Source organism: Phanerochaete carnosa, assembly GCF_000300595.1.
Source record: "Phanerochaete carnosa HHB-10118-sp unplaced genomic scaffold PHACAscaffold_4, whole genome shotgun sequence".
Classification (NCBI taxonomy): Eukaryota; Fungi; Basidiomycota; class Agaricomycetes; order Polyporales; family Phanerochaetaceae; genus Phanerochaete; species Phanerochaete carnosa.
Genome location: NW_006767631.1, coordinates 757733 through 770853, shown reverse-complemented (window position 1 = coordinate 770853; position 13121 = coordinate 757733). Strand labels below are relative to the sequence as shown.

The following is a 13121-nucleotide window of genomic DNA, read 5'->3' as shown; positions in this document are numbered from 1 at the left end:
ACTACGGTGCTAATGCCTCTCGGGTTAGGCTCGCAAAATCCACCCTTTCCTTGCCCGCTTCGCCAACGACTGGGCCACCGGTGAGATGCTCAAGCAGTTCATGAGCAGTGTTCGGCGGTATGGCAAGCGCAAGGGCTATTTTTTGTATGATACAGAGGCCAGTGATGTGTTCCGCCGCCTGGACGATATGGAGGACGGCGAGTAGGCATTTGGCATGGGCCTATATGGTGCCATGTTCCCCTGTACAATAGTGATTTATATCCTGTCTGCCGTGTGTTTCTACCTGGTGTGACAGCAAATTTTGCTTGTGTCTGCATATTTTAGACCGTCTCTGACCGAACTAAATTCTCCGTGCCAATTTCGTGGTTATTCTGCAGGCGGCAGACTTGTGAACTTCACCCGCATAGCTGCATGGTTTAGCCTGGCTGTGGATTCACCCATGGTCCGGTAGAACTTCACCTGTCTCAAAGCCTGGCCGACCTGCCAGGCTAAAGGTCAAATATTTCTGCGTAAATTCTGCTGACTCAATTCAACTGATAGCTCGGCTATTGACCCAGGTCTGCAGGTGGAAATCACTCGTTGTGCAGACTAACTTTACGGGTTCTGTCCAGGTGAATTTCGTGGGCCCTGAACCCTACAGTGTAATTATAAGGCCTTCATGTGCTTGACGTTCTGGCCTCTTGCGTTCGGGGGACGTTCGAATCTAATCAGTAATCGCGAAATCTGGCGTGATCTCGTGATCTCGGGCTATACCGGGCCGTGTTTGGGGCAGGGAAGCTGGCCATGGGCGAGAAAGCGAAAGTCCGACGACTACTGGCCGGGACCCTCGACAGCCCACGATATTTTTGATATCTATCATCAATGCATTACCACAGCTCGGGCCATGGCAGTTACAGTCCCCCTGGTGCGGGCCGGCGGAGCATCTGCGTTCTCACTCCCGCCGGGCTAGTCCCTGCCACTGCACACGCCAACGCATCCCCTGCATTGGTTTACCACGCGCACTTCAACAGTACCGTTCCCGCGATTGACTCGACGCGCTCCGAGCCGCCGTCGTCCTCGCACGGCCATTCAAGAGCGCACAGTTACCTCCCTTTGCGCTCAACGCGTCTTCGAACGACAACGGGTCGAGCAACGGCAGCAGCGGGATCAGTTCTCGAGCGTGAGCTCTTTTAGCTCGCGCCTGTCTGGCCTGCCTAGCTCTCCGTAGGAGTTTGGGGTGGATTCAATCGGTGGGCTGAAGCTTCTCATTAATTGTGCGCGCACACTCTATGCGATCAGAGGTCACCGGTCACTGACGAATGCGTACCACAGCTAGCGGCCTTCCTCGCCCTACACATCACTGACTCTTGCACGACACACTCCCGGCGCCCCAGCAACAGCTCTTGCACGCCGCCACAAGCACACTCCCCGCATTAATGGAGACCGCTCTGTCCCCCCTCCTCCGCGTGTCGATTTCACCTCTCCCCAGGCTACCACCGTCCTCTCCGCTCTGGCCGAACTGGAAGCAACAGCCGTCGTCAACGATGCTTCTGTTTATGTGAAGATCGCACCTCCCATCCACGTTCGTGCTATCCCAGCAGTTACAGAAGCACATTCCATCGCTTCCGCTTTCAATGTGCTCTCCGGCTCCACTTGTGCCGACGCGGGGACGACCAACACCGGCGAAATCATCAAATTCCATGTCCGGCTGGTTCACCCTGGTCGGCCATCTGGCCATGTGCAAGTGGGACTGTCGTTCTCCTCGGTATCAATGTTGCCCTTAGCGGCTTCTTACTGCAAGACATCACCTTGTTCGTGGCAATGTGCGCCTCGCCCTCGTGCGCGCGTACCCGAGAAGGATGTCGAGAAAGCTTGCGAATACCCGAAGCCTGCCACCGTTATACCGAGCATTGGGCCCGTTGTTACTGTCCCTCCTGCCCCGGCCCTCGAGCTTGATTTCCCCCTGCTCCTCTCGACGGTCTTGCCAAAGAGCACAAGCTTAAGAGGGAGCGTTTTCTTATCGAGGCTGTAGCCCGTGCCGAGCACGCCCGCAACGAGCCGACCCGACCGCTCGACGAAATCACCAGCATATTCGAGGACGGTCCTCGCCCAGCACTCACGAGCTTGTCGCTGCTTACGGACGAAGGGGCAATCCTTTTGGTTCATAATGGCAAGATCGCCGCGTACGGACTTGAGAAGATGCTTGGGGACTCCGACAGGGTGGTCACGATCCGTCGTGCATTGATCTGTAAGCGCGCAGATTCATACTCAAAGATAACTCGTAGTGACCTTGCAACAGCTCGTGCTTCAGAGACCAAGACGCTTGAGCAGTCGGATGTCTCCACGTCGTCAGTTACGTGCGCATTCCACTTGGTATCGCTGGGACTCTGAAGATCGACGAGGAAATGCACCCTGTCCGCCGCCGAGGGCACACTCGTTGTTTCCACCTCGCACGGACGCAAGGCGCTCAATCCCAGCGAAGATGTCACTACTATTGTCACCTACGATGGCCTGATTCGCGAACCTGCCATCGACTTCCCGAATAATGTTCAGGCCGCCGCCGCTCGCGGGTCGATCGAGAACCCCGAGGGCCACGCCATTTTCGAGGAGGCCTTCGAGTCTAACCTCCCGCTTCGCCAAGCTCCAGAACGTCAAGTGTGCAATGGCCGGTCGCACGCTGCGCGTTCGGTTCGACCACCCGCACTGGCGACGATGGGTATGAACACGATCTCAAAGGCGACGGAGAAGGCACTTGAGGTCTTGGGCAAGGAGTTCCCGGAGGTGGTTGTCGTCGTGCTTTCCCAGCAAGATTGTCAAGACTGTCCTGAAGACGACTGTCAAAGTGCACCCAGAACACCATGAACTGGGTCAGCAGCACGATGGCTGCTCTGTCGGAAGGCTCAATGCCCACGCGGTCAATAACTTGACTGCTATCTTCTTGGCAACCGGTCAGGACCCTGCACAGAACGTCGAGAGCTCTAGCTGCATGATGCTTGTGGAACCGTGAGTAGAGAGCCTGAAATTTACCGATATTCGTTGCTTACTCTTATCCGCGCTCGCTACAGGACGAACAACGGCGAGGACCTGGTTATAACAATCTCGATGCTATGTATCGGGGTTGGTACCGTCGGCGGTGGCACCGTCCTCGCCCCTCAGCAAGCCGTCCTCGAGATCGGTGTGCTCACCAAACGACACGGAACCCTGGCCAGAGCTCCCAACAGCTCAAACTCTAACCAGACCACGGCCGACTACCTGCAGGATGGCGATTTTCTTCTCAGCAACCCTGGACTGGCAGTAACTCTGCTCTGAACCCTGCATCGCTGCTCGCGCTGAGCGTTGGTAGATCTTACTGCAGCCTCTTTCTGCATTTCCACAGAAAGAAAACCGTTTCGGTTCCCTGTCCGCGGTATTCCAGGCCAAGTTTCGGCTGGTCCGAAATCGTCTTGTTGCTGATCATTGCGCCCCCATAAATACGCAACCCAGTCTGCTACTCTCTTCCTACCATCAATGTCATGATCTCATGGACGTATCGCTGTACAAGGACGTCGTCACCTCTCGCGGCTTGATGTACCACTACTACTTCTCTCTTGCCCAGTTCTCCATTCAAGCCGGCCTTACTGTCATGGCTTCTCATCCACGTCTCGCGAATGGCGACCCACCGTACTTCGTCTTAAGGACAAGGACTACGGCGTGCTCCCCCTGGACATGCTCGGCTATGGCGGCACCGACAAGCCCACGGATCCGGCGGCGCACGTCCCAAACCTGAACTCGTCCTATCTCTCCTCACCAGAGCCACGTCGGACACTGTACTTCCCACGACAGGGGCTGTAGGGCAATCCCGCGCCCCACGAACCATTATCCCGAGCGAGCCCTCGTCTACGCCTTCCTCGCCCTCTCGTTCGCATAAGTGCTATCCTCGATAAACTCTCAAGCTTCGAGTGTTCTCGGGCTTCCTGAAGTAGCGACTCGGGTACGAGACATTCAGCTAACAGAAATTCTTACGTGAGCCAGACGCGAACGAGGCCATCCAGACACATGTAGGTAGCGGACGCGTGCTCAGCTCGTCCTACAATCGCTGACGCGTTTCACAGGTCGACTCGTTCGTCGGCGTCATGTTCCCGCACATCGCGAGATCTGGAAGGAGCGCCTGCCGCCGACGGGCGCGCTCAAACAGAGCCTATTCGAAGACTTCACTGCGCCTCGACCATCTTACTTGTCCAAGGCAAACGCGAAGCGGCTTTGCGGCGCCGACGTGCTGGTTCAAGATTGCGACGAGCGAGCTGTCTGCCGAGGACGACGAGCGTGCGTCTTCATATCTCTGGATCTGCCTCTCTTAGTGTGGCTGATGCAAGGGCTATGCTGCAGAGATTCCTCCCGGGCGCAAGTTCCCACTTTTCAGGGCGCCAATCTACTATGCCGCGGCGAAGAACGACTATGTCAGTCCTCCAGAGACTGGGCAGGAGGTGCTCAGCGGACATAGTGTGACGAGGACAGAGTACAACGCGGATCACTGGCTTATTCTCTCCCATGCAGACGAGATTGCCCGTGATCCTGAGGAGTAGATCGAGGGCACCGTTGCCGCGAAAGCCAACTACTACGTGCTGGCCCCTGGCAGTTGGGACAGAGTGCACACTGGCAGCTCAATTGCGCAGATCGAGAGAGCACGCTCAGATATAATATATCTAATCAGCTATCTAATCGTAGCGCGCAGGGAATCTGGTATATAGATTGTCGCTTTGCGCACCGTGTTCGTCACTCTCATAACTGCCTTTTCCTTCGCGTTTGCAAAAGCGTCGGCCTTCCCAGCTGGATGTGCCGCTGGTGAGTTGCCGTTACCCTGGTGCTCTGTCATAACCGTATCCACAGGAAGCTGAGCGTGTCTTTGGTCCAACTTGAACAGACCGTCGTTGGGCATGTCATTGGCGAACCAGTGTCCGGCGTGCGCTGCATGCACTCGGATACGTTAGTCTAGGGTCTCAATGAGGTGCGCAGCCGGTATAATTTCGCCTGTACCTTACTCACCAGGCTACCATCACTTAGGGTGTACTTCTTCAAGCTTTAAGCTTCATCGCTCCATCGCTGGCCAAGGTATTCTGGGCGGCAGGAAGGAGATCTTTTGTGAAGGCGCACTTCTGGCTTCTCGTGGCGTCCGTGCTGTCGTACACACCCGCGAGATAAAGCGTAAGCACGTAGCAAATTCCCAAACACGTCGTGAAGCTCATCGGTTGGTCGAGGTTCTCTCCCTTTATCACACGACCTTCTCATGCATGATGCAATCCATTCCCGCTCGCTAACAGCCCCCGTGCACACTGAGGTCATTTTCCATGATACAATTCGGCATGGGCGGCACAATGCTCAATGACGAGACTGCCCTCAAGACGGCGCGGGAGAGCGGGGTGACGAAGGCGGATCGTCCCAGGCATGCTTGCAAGGACGCGGCCCGTCTCACCAATCTTAACGAGAGTGCTATGTCAGCTCGAAAAGAGGCAGAGTGTGGTAGAGTTTGCAGCTGCGGAGTGTCCAAGTATAATGTTTGATTCTACAATGACAAATTAGATCGTGCATAATTTTCCAGAGCATTCTGTCCTCTAAGAATATGTGAAATATCACTTCGCCGCGCCGGAGCTTTTGACTTTGCATACCGCTCACCCGTCCATCTCCTCCGCTTGACTTCTCTTGGCAGCGTCGCAGCCTCCTCTCATTCGCCGGTCCTCTACGAACGCGTTACGGGCTGTACGGCACATGTGCGGCGCGCCCTATCCATGATGTCCGTGCACGTCTCGGGCCGCGGGTTCATCGCGCGGTGGGTTCTCTACATGGACATCGGCGCCGTGATCGAGAAGCAGGCGCACGACCTCAGCACGCCCCCTCGCCTTTGTGTGGTCCAGCGCACGAAATCCGTCGGTGTCCATGGCTGCAACGTCCGCGCCATTATCCAGGAGAACGCGGGAAGCGTCGGTGTGCCCTCCCGAGGCCGCGTAGAGCAGCGGGGTCCATCCCTTTCTGCCCTGCGCGTTGACAGCCGCACCGTGTTTGAGAAGAGTGTACACAATATCGACATGGCCATATCGTGCAGCGATATGTAGCGGCGTTTCGCGGTACAGATCCTGCGCGTCGACAGGTGCACCGTGCGTGAGAAAGGTGCGCGCGACGTCGACATGGCCATATTGTGCGGCGATATGTAGCGGTGTCCCCCCGAAGGCAACTCGCATGCCAACAGCTGCGCCATGCTCGAGGAGGGTGCGTCCAATGTCGATGTGGCCTTTTTTTGAAGCGATATGTAGCGGTGTCCACCCGATCTTATTTCGCGCGCCGACAGCTGCGCCGTTCTCGAGAAGGATCCGCGCGATGTCGACATGGCCTTGATTCGCGGTAATATGTAGCGGTGTCCATCCGCCTTGTTTCTGCGCGCCGACAGCTGCACCGTGCTTGAGAAGGGTGCGCACAATGCCGACGTGACCTTGTTTTGCAGCGATATGTAGTGGTGTCCGCCCGTCCTGTTTCCGCACGTCGACAACTGCACCGCGCTTGAGAAGGGTGCGCACAATGTTGACGTGGCCCCTTTGTGCGGCTATATACAACGGTGTCGCGCCATTCTGATTGTACGCATCGACAGCTGCTCTGCGCTTGAGAAGGGTGCGCACAATGTTGACGTGGCCCCTTTGTGCAGCTATATACAACGGTGTCGCGCCGTTCTGATTGTACGCATCGACAGCTGCTCTGCGCTTGAGGAGAGTGCGCGCGATGTCAACATGGCCATTTCGTGCAGCCATGTGTAGCGGTGTCCACCCGTCCACTGCCCGCGCGTCGACAGCTGCGCCATGCTTGAGAAGCGTGCGCGCGATGTCGTTGTAGCCGTATCGTGCAGCAAAGTGCAGTAGTGTCCGCCCGTTCTCTTCATGTACGTCGACAGCCGCGCGGTGCTTGGAAAGGGTGTGCGCGATATACTTGTCAACATGCCTGCTCCTAGCGAAAGCCTCCTCGCCTGACAAATACACCACCCTCGTATTCTCTTCGCCTAGTCGCAGCCCGACAAATTTCTGCCCTTCGCCCTCATCCATATGGATCATACCCCATTTAATCACCTCAAAAGCTTTCTCGCCTTGCACATCCCGCTCCCCGACCACCTCAACCGCAACCCAGCAATCCTTCCAAGGGTACCCGACACCGAGCAAGCAATACGGAGCATTCGGGACGAGATGTCCATGTACTTTGGTAGCGGAGATTTGCACGGTGACGGGGTCGGTGCGATCATCGAAGTGCAGCTGGAACACTTGCGGTCCACTGCTTCGGTGGGCGTCGTCGGGTGAGGGTACAAAGTAGCATGGTTCGGTAGCGTATGCAGCATGGTAATACTCTCCGGGCTTACTGGTTTGAACCTGCTGAGGATCTACCAGCTGCAGCTCCTCTGTCTCGAGTGTCCGATTCAGGAGCAGCCATGTTGGTGGGGTTGCCAAGAGCTCCGACCACGAGATCCACAGTCCGAACAGTGAGTTAGATTCATGCTGAAGGAAGAGAGATGTCCTGATCCTTGAAGGCATGTGCTTGATGAGTAACGTCCAAGCGGCCTCCAAGGAAGCCGATTGGTCGTACAGCGGCAGTGGCAGCGTCGAGCATTGCAGGAGATAAGCAAGATAAGCAATTTTGTCGTGCTCTGCGGGGCAATTGCGACTATTCACGGCTTGGATGACTTCGGCGAATCGGTCCCGACTGCCCATACTCGAGATGAGGTCCTGCAGCCGAGAGAAGAAACTCGGGCCATCGGAGAGGGGTGCGGCGGTGAGTCCGCCGGGTAACCAGCTCTCCAGGGTCTCCTGCACGGTACACAGACAATTGAACCAGTGCTCATCCGCTTCGAGAACCATTGGTGACGCATCAAATGGTAAGCCCAAGCCGTTGAAGTAGGTGATGCACGGTCTTCCGCGTGGGTGGGCTTGATAAACATGACCGACCGTAGGTACGTCGAGCCTCCACTCCTCGAGCCGAACGTCGGCGTCGTCCACATTGCCCTCCTGCCGCATACAGAGAATGTCGAGCCAGACATATTTGGCACCCATGTTCAGCAGCTCGATGCGAATGTGATCGAGTGATGTGCCGCGCGGAAGCGAGACAGGCCATCGGCGTCCGTTGATCGCGGTTATGATGAGCTCGCGCTCTCGTTCGTGGACCCAACTATGTGACACGGTCCATAGGTCAGCAGGCAAGCAGCTAGAACCTTCGTAATCTTCCCAAGGTACCGCATGGAAGGGAAGGACTCGGTTGCTGTACAGGTCCCAGACACGTCGAGGAGGGATTCGGGACTCGATGGAGTGGCCACGAACTGCATTTTCTCGCCTTCGTTGATCCTCATCACGACGATCCTTCATCTTGGCGAGTACCGTGACAAAGTCATCAGACGGCCGGCGGTTTGACCATTGCGGGCGTAGGACGCTGTACACCTCTCCGAAATCGCGTGAAATGCTGATGGCATACTCTAGACATTCACGAAGACCGGGAGTTTCGAGCGGATAAGATGTGCCAAGGACGTCGTTGAGTTTAACGAGTAGGTCGTCAATTGGTAGGTGGTCACAAGGGATGTCTGCGAGTGCATCGGGTATCGTTCCTTGTCCAACGTGTACCCACTGCAGAGGGACGGCGGAGAGTGTGGGAGGCCGTAAAGTGTAGCATTTGCCTCTTCCCGATGACTGAAACAGATCATGGGCAGATGCAGTCCCGTACGACGAAGCCAGCTGAATTAACCCCCATATGACAGTCCGATTGACATCGGCGGAAGAGCTCCCGCGTTCAATCCGCTGGTCGACAAACTCCGGAATGACTATCTGTGTCATGGTGGGACGATTATCGCTGGTAACACAAAGTGGGTTCGTGTCGGCCAGTAGTATGCGCAAGTCTGGCTTGTTATGTACGGTGTAGAGTGTGTAATACTGGCCATCACATGTGTCAATTGCATTGGTAACGGATGATCATACAACTGCACACGAACCGAAGGCGCCCCGAGGTCGCCGACCGATTTGAGCTTAGCCAGCTCATTGAAGGCCTGTTTGTAGGAGATTGGAGTCAATCACACTTGCACTGCAAGTCACAACATGACGATCACGCACCGCAATGTACTCGTATACTCTCGAGCTTTGACGTACCACCTCTTCTGCGGTAGAATAGACTATCCGCGTTCGTCGTCTGCTGGTGGCCACTTGTGCCTCCAGCCGCTGGCCTTCGTCTTGGTGGACCCGGATGACCGCCCATCTTGCGACTGAAAGTGCTTTCTCTTCCTCTACAACCTGCTCTCCAACTACTTCGCCAAGAATCCAGTGCTCCACGTCTTCTCCGTCATTTATCAAGCAGTATAGCATGCCGTCCAGAAGTACCCCACGTCTGCTGAGGATCGAGAGCCTGACAGAGTTCTCCCGATCTCCACAGGATATTTCGATTTCTTCTGCTCCAGCTTGAGCAGCGCCGCCCAGTAGGATATAGCACGATTCAGTGATATAGCCAGAATGGAAGTATACACCCTGCGCATTCGTGTAGAGCTGGCTCTGATCCACAAGTCTAAGGCTACCATCCCCAGAGGTCCCTGCCAAAGAGCGGGGTTCGCTGGCGTGAAGAGTCTCCGAAAAATGCAAGAATGTTTTCCACGATCCCCACAAGCCAAAGAGACTAGACGGCGGATACTGCAACGAGATTGCTGTGCGCCGCTCCGCGTCCATGTGCTTGAGCAACAGGGTCCAGGCCACGTCCTGACTCATGTTCTCGTCGTAGATAGGCAGTGTACGGCATCGAAAGATGTACGCCAGCCCAGAAATCCTGTCGATCTCCTTAGTGCAGGAGCGTTCGCGGAGAACTTGGCCAAGGATAGAATCATCACCACGACTATTAACCGCCTTCACGATACCGCAAAGGCGGTCGAAGAACGCATGAGCATCTACGAGAGGTCTGGCTGATAGGCCGCCTGGAAGCCAGCTGAGCGGGGACTCCTGCAATGTCCAGACACGATTGAACCACTGTCGTCTTGAGTATACAATGGCTGGTGAGGTATCGAGAGGGAGACCGAGACCGTTGAAATAGATGACGCATGGTGTCGAGGGACGGGAGTAGGTGTAGCCGATGGTGGGGACGTCGAGCTTCCATTCCTCCTGCCGCTGCATCTCGTCCTCGTCTCGACCTATCTGCCGCAGGCATAGGACATCGATCCACACATATTCGGCACCCATGTTCAGCAGCTCTATGCGAACATGGTCGAGGGTGGTCTCGCACGGGATAGGGACAGGCCATCGTCCTCCATTGATCTCCGTCCATACGCCCACACGATCCCGCTCGTCTACCCAACTATGTGAGACACACCAGACGTTGGGTGGTATGTCTTCAGGCCTTGAGTTCGCCTTTCGAGGCAGGGCATGGAGCGGGAGGACTCGGTTGGAGCGCAGATCCCATACGCGGCGAGGAGGAATTCTGGAGTTCTGGATGCAAAAACCACGGATAGCGTCGCGGCGGATCGCCTCAAGCTCAATATTACGGGCGGCTACCCGCTGCACGACATCACAGAAATCGCTGTACCACCAAGGGCGCAGGAAGCCGTATAATTCACCAAAATCCTTCGATTGCTGTACAAAATGCTGCAAGCAGTCATTTAGACCGGGAGTTGCCAAAGAGTAGCCGGTTTGGAAGATGGAGTTAAGGGTGCGGAGCGGATCAATACCGGCACAAGGTGTATTTGCTAGCGTATCTGGTATGGTTCCGCGGCCAATATGCAGTTGCTGAAGCGGGACTTTGGAGAGCCAGGGCTGCCTCAGGGTGTACATGGCACCTGTTTCCGCATTCTGAGATTTGAACAGGATCTTCTCGGAGACACGTCCTGACGCCGCAACTTGCATTATGCCCCAGAGGTGAAGGCGGTTCTCCTCCGAAGTTGTGTGCGGGTCTCCATTTCCGTTGAAGCGTCGCTCGAGCACGGCAGGGATCGTGACAGTCGTGCCGGCGGTGGCAGATGGCCAGGGAGGGCCTTCGCAGGGGACTACGATAGACATCTTTTCCAGCTGGAAACGCCAGCCGACGTTTTCCGCCTGCGAGATAATATCAGCACATTAAACGTGATGCGGCATTCGCGCGAAGCGTGCTTCCATCCCAAGAACTCACCGGCTTTAGATTGCTCTGGTTGAACGAATCCGAGCCGGCTCCGCCGCCGCCAGTTCCAGTCCTTCCGGTCTTCAACTAGATGGGGCGGAACAAGTTTTCATAAGCCTGCCATTTTATGAAGATGAGGATAACCGTTGCAGCGTACCGAGCGATCCGAAGCTCTACTGAGATCTGCCATTCTCGTAGCACCAGCGCCCGATAAGATAAAGAAAGCCTAGTAGATGGCATGAATATTGAGATTGCGCGAATCAAAGAGCAGACCTACCAGAGGCACGAGCAATAAGCTAAGGTAAATTGGGGCAGCGTTGGTCATGACGGCTATTGCACTAATAATAGCGACAGAACAAGCGAGGCTGGCCCACATGTAGTGAGAATGGTCGCCTAGATCACCGCCAGCTTGTCCTCCCTGTAGCGGCGACACGCGGGGGTCGTCTATGTATGACATTGTTCTACGTGGCAGCCAGCTTCATGTGACGATAGCGCGAATGGGTATGAGTCGCCGTAGCCTAACGGCCGTCTGGCCAGCAAAGCCGAGGGCAATGCAGCGCCGCAGAGCTGCGTAGTGGCTGGACCAGCACACTGGCGTGATGTCCAGACAAAAATGATGCACTTCGAGTAGCACCGTTCTGTGTTTCGTTTCCTTCGTATGTGTTTGCGTCTACAGGGTAGTTGTGGGCAAGAAACAAGGCGCGCGCAGACGCTGGCGTCAGGTATATCCGCAAACGGAAATGACCATGAGCTGTCCACCTGAGCCTCGCCGAAAACGGAACAACTCCGCTCGGCAAGCTCTCCCCCCTTGGTGATCCAACACCCAGGATAGCCCTCAGTATGGAGACACGAGACAACTCGCCAGTCATGGCTAATAGCAATAACCTCATCAAGCTTCTCGGCATCCAAGATAGTGTTCCTGGTCTTCCTGAAGCAGTACATTGAGTACGAGATGTTCGACTACTGGAAATTCTTCAGCGAGCCAGACGCGAACGAGGTCATCCAGACACACGTATGTGGCGCGCATTCCCGCCTCGTCCCGCAGTCGCTGACGCGTGTTTCACAGATCGACTCGTTCGTCGGTGTCATGTTTTTGCACGACCCCACAATCTGGAAGGACCGCCAGGCCCTGACGGGCGCGCCCGAGCAGAGCTTGCTCGACAACTTCGTCTTGCTCCGCCCAGCTTAACTGCCCGAGGAAGCCACGAAGCACTTTGTGGAGATGTCCAGGCGCGACGGCTTTGCTGCACAGATCCCGCCCGAGCGTAAGTTCCCGCCTGTCAGTGCACCAATCTACTTTGGCGCGGCGAAGAATGACTATGTCTTCCTTCCCAAGACCAGTCATGTGTCTTTGCGGTAGGAGGTATTTGGCAAGCACAACCTGACGATAAAGAGTATCAGACTACTGGCACATTCTCTCCCATGCAAACGAGATTGCCTGCAATTTTGAGGTGTGGTTCGAAGGAGCCATTGCCACGAAAGCCGACCGTTAAGCCAGTGGTCTCCGTACGTACAGGAGATATGGCAACTAATGCCTTCTTTATGTATATTGCGTCCGTGTCTGAGTTCTTTGCCGGTTGTATGACGACTTGAGTCTCTGTTGCACGCGACCCAGTTGAGAAAGAAAACAATAATATAATCAACGTCTCGTCAATCGGGAAGGAAGATATCGTAGCAGTAGATCGTTGCGAGAATTTGATTGACCGGTACACCCGCACATAGCACGAATCGAGGGCGTGAATGGCGACTATGGCTCTTGGGAGCTCGAGGTCGTGACCTACTTCGTTGCAGAAAGAAGTGTATAGGCGGAGGGATAACTTGAGAGAAAGAGAGCCTCGCGGGCTAGAGGCTAGGCCCGGACACATACACTACAACTTGGCCTAAGCTCGTCCCAGATCTGCTGTGTACTCCGGAGGGAAACGTCCGGAGGCTCTGCATGCGAAGCTGGCCTACACGTGTTCGACATACTGGCCCATGGTAGGGGCAGAGAGCAGCTCTTCGCAAGCCACCGCGCTCAAATCTAA

At 55.6% G+C, this 13121-nt stretch overlaps 5 protein-coding genes across 5 annotated transcripts; 3 read left to right on the top strand and 2 right to left on the bottom strand.

The window, feature by feature from the left end:
- The first annotated feature begins 838 nt into the window (after positions 1 to 838).
- On the top strand, positions 839 to 4858 carry PHACADRAFT_207672 (uncharacterized protein). Its single transcript, XM_007394221.1, has 12 exons — positions 839 to 904; positions 1316 to 1700; positions 2012 to 2227; positions 2279 to 2327; positions 2382 to 2760; positions 2810 to 2982; positions 3045 to 3273; positions 3323 to 3598; positions 3655 to 3775; positions 3991 to 4016; positions 4071 to 4281; positions 4345 to 4858. The coding sequence occupies exons 1-12, from the start codon at positions 884 to 886 to the stop codon at positions 4539 to 4541; spliced, it is 2283 nt and encodes a 760-aa protein (XP_007394283.1). The 5' UTR covers positions 839 to 883; the 3' UTR covers positions 4542 to 4858.
- Positions 4859 to 4879: 21 nt separating this feature from the next.
- PHACADRAFT_253546 (uncharacterized protein) lies at positions 4880 to 5541 on the top strand. The gene is made up of 3 exons (XM_007394220.1): positions 4880 to 4963; positions 5020 to 5153; positions 5270 to 5541. Exon 3 carries the CDS (start codon positions 5319 to 5321, stop codon positions 5514 to 5516), a length of 198 nt encoding a protein of 65 aa, XP_007394282.1. The 5' UTR covers positions 4880 to 4963; positions 5020 to 5153; positions 5270 to 5318; the 3' UTR covers positions 5517 to 5541.
- Positions 5542 to 5735: 194 nt separating this feature from the next.
- On the bottom strand, positions 5736 to 6191 carry PHACADRAFT_91811 (uncharacterized protein; the record flags this gene model as incomplete). The annotated part of the gene is made up of 1 exon (XM_007394219.1): positions 5736 to 6191. The coding sequence occupies one exon, from the start codon at positions 6189 to 6191 to the stop codon at positions 5736 to 5738; it is 456 nt and encodes a 151-aa protein (XP_007394281.1).
- Positions 6192 to 6611: 420 nt separating this feature from the next.
- PHACADRAFT_52834 (uncharacterized protein) lies at positions 6612 to 6878 on the bottom strand (the record flags this gene model as incomplete). The annotated part of the gene is made up of 1 exon (XM_007394016.1): positions 6612 to 6878. A coding segment is annotated over one exon (267 nt), but the record flags the coding sequence as incomplete, so codon positions are not given.
- Positions 6879 to 12049: 5171 nt separating this feature from the next.
- Positions 12050 to 12286, top strand: PHACADRAFT_194044 (uncharacterized protein; the record flags this gene model as incomplete). Its single annotated transcript, XM_007394218.1, has 2 exons — positions 12050 to 12109; positions 12164 to 12286. 2 exons carry the CDS (start codon positions 12050 to 12052, stop codon positions 12284 to 12286), a joined length of 183 nt encoding a protein of 60 aa, XP_007394280.1.
- Positions 12287 to 13121: the final 835 nt, after the last annotated feature.

Bases quoted from the DNA above. Each gene is read 5' to 3' on its own strand.
- PHACADRAFT_253546 (XM_007394220.1), top strand. From the start codon at position 5,319: ATGGGCGGCACAATGCTCAATGACGAGACTGCCCTCAAGACGGCGCGG.
- PHACADRAFT_207672 (XM_007394221.1), top strand. From the start codon at position 884: ATGGCAGTTACAGTCCCCCTG. The intron at 905-1,315 runs GTGCGGGCCGGC...TACCACAGCTAG, and splicing joins TGGCAGTTACAGTCCCCCTG to CGGCCTTCCTCGCCCTACAC. The intron at 3,274-3,322 runs GTAACTCTGCTC...GAGCGTTGGTAG, and splicing joins TCAGCAACCCTGGACTGGCA to ATCTTACTGCAGCCTCTTTC.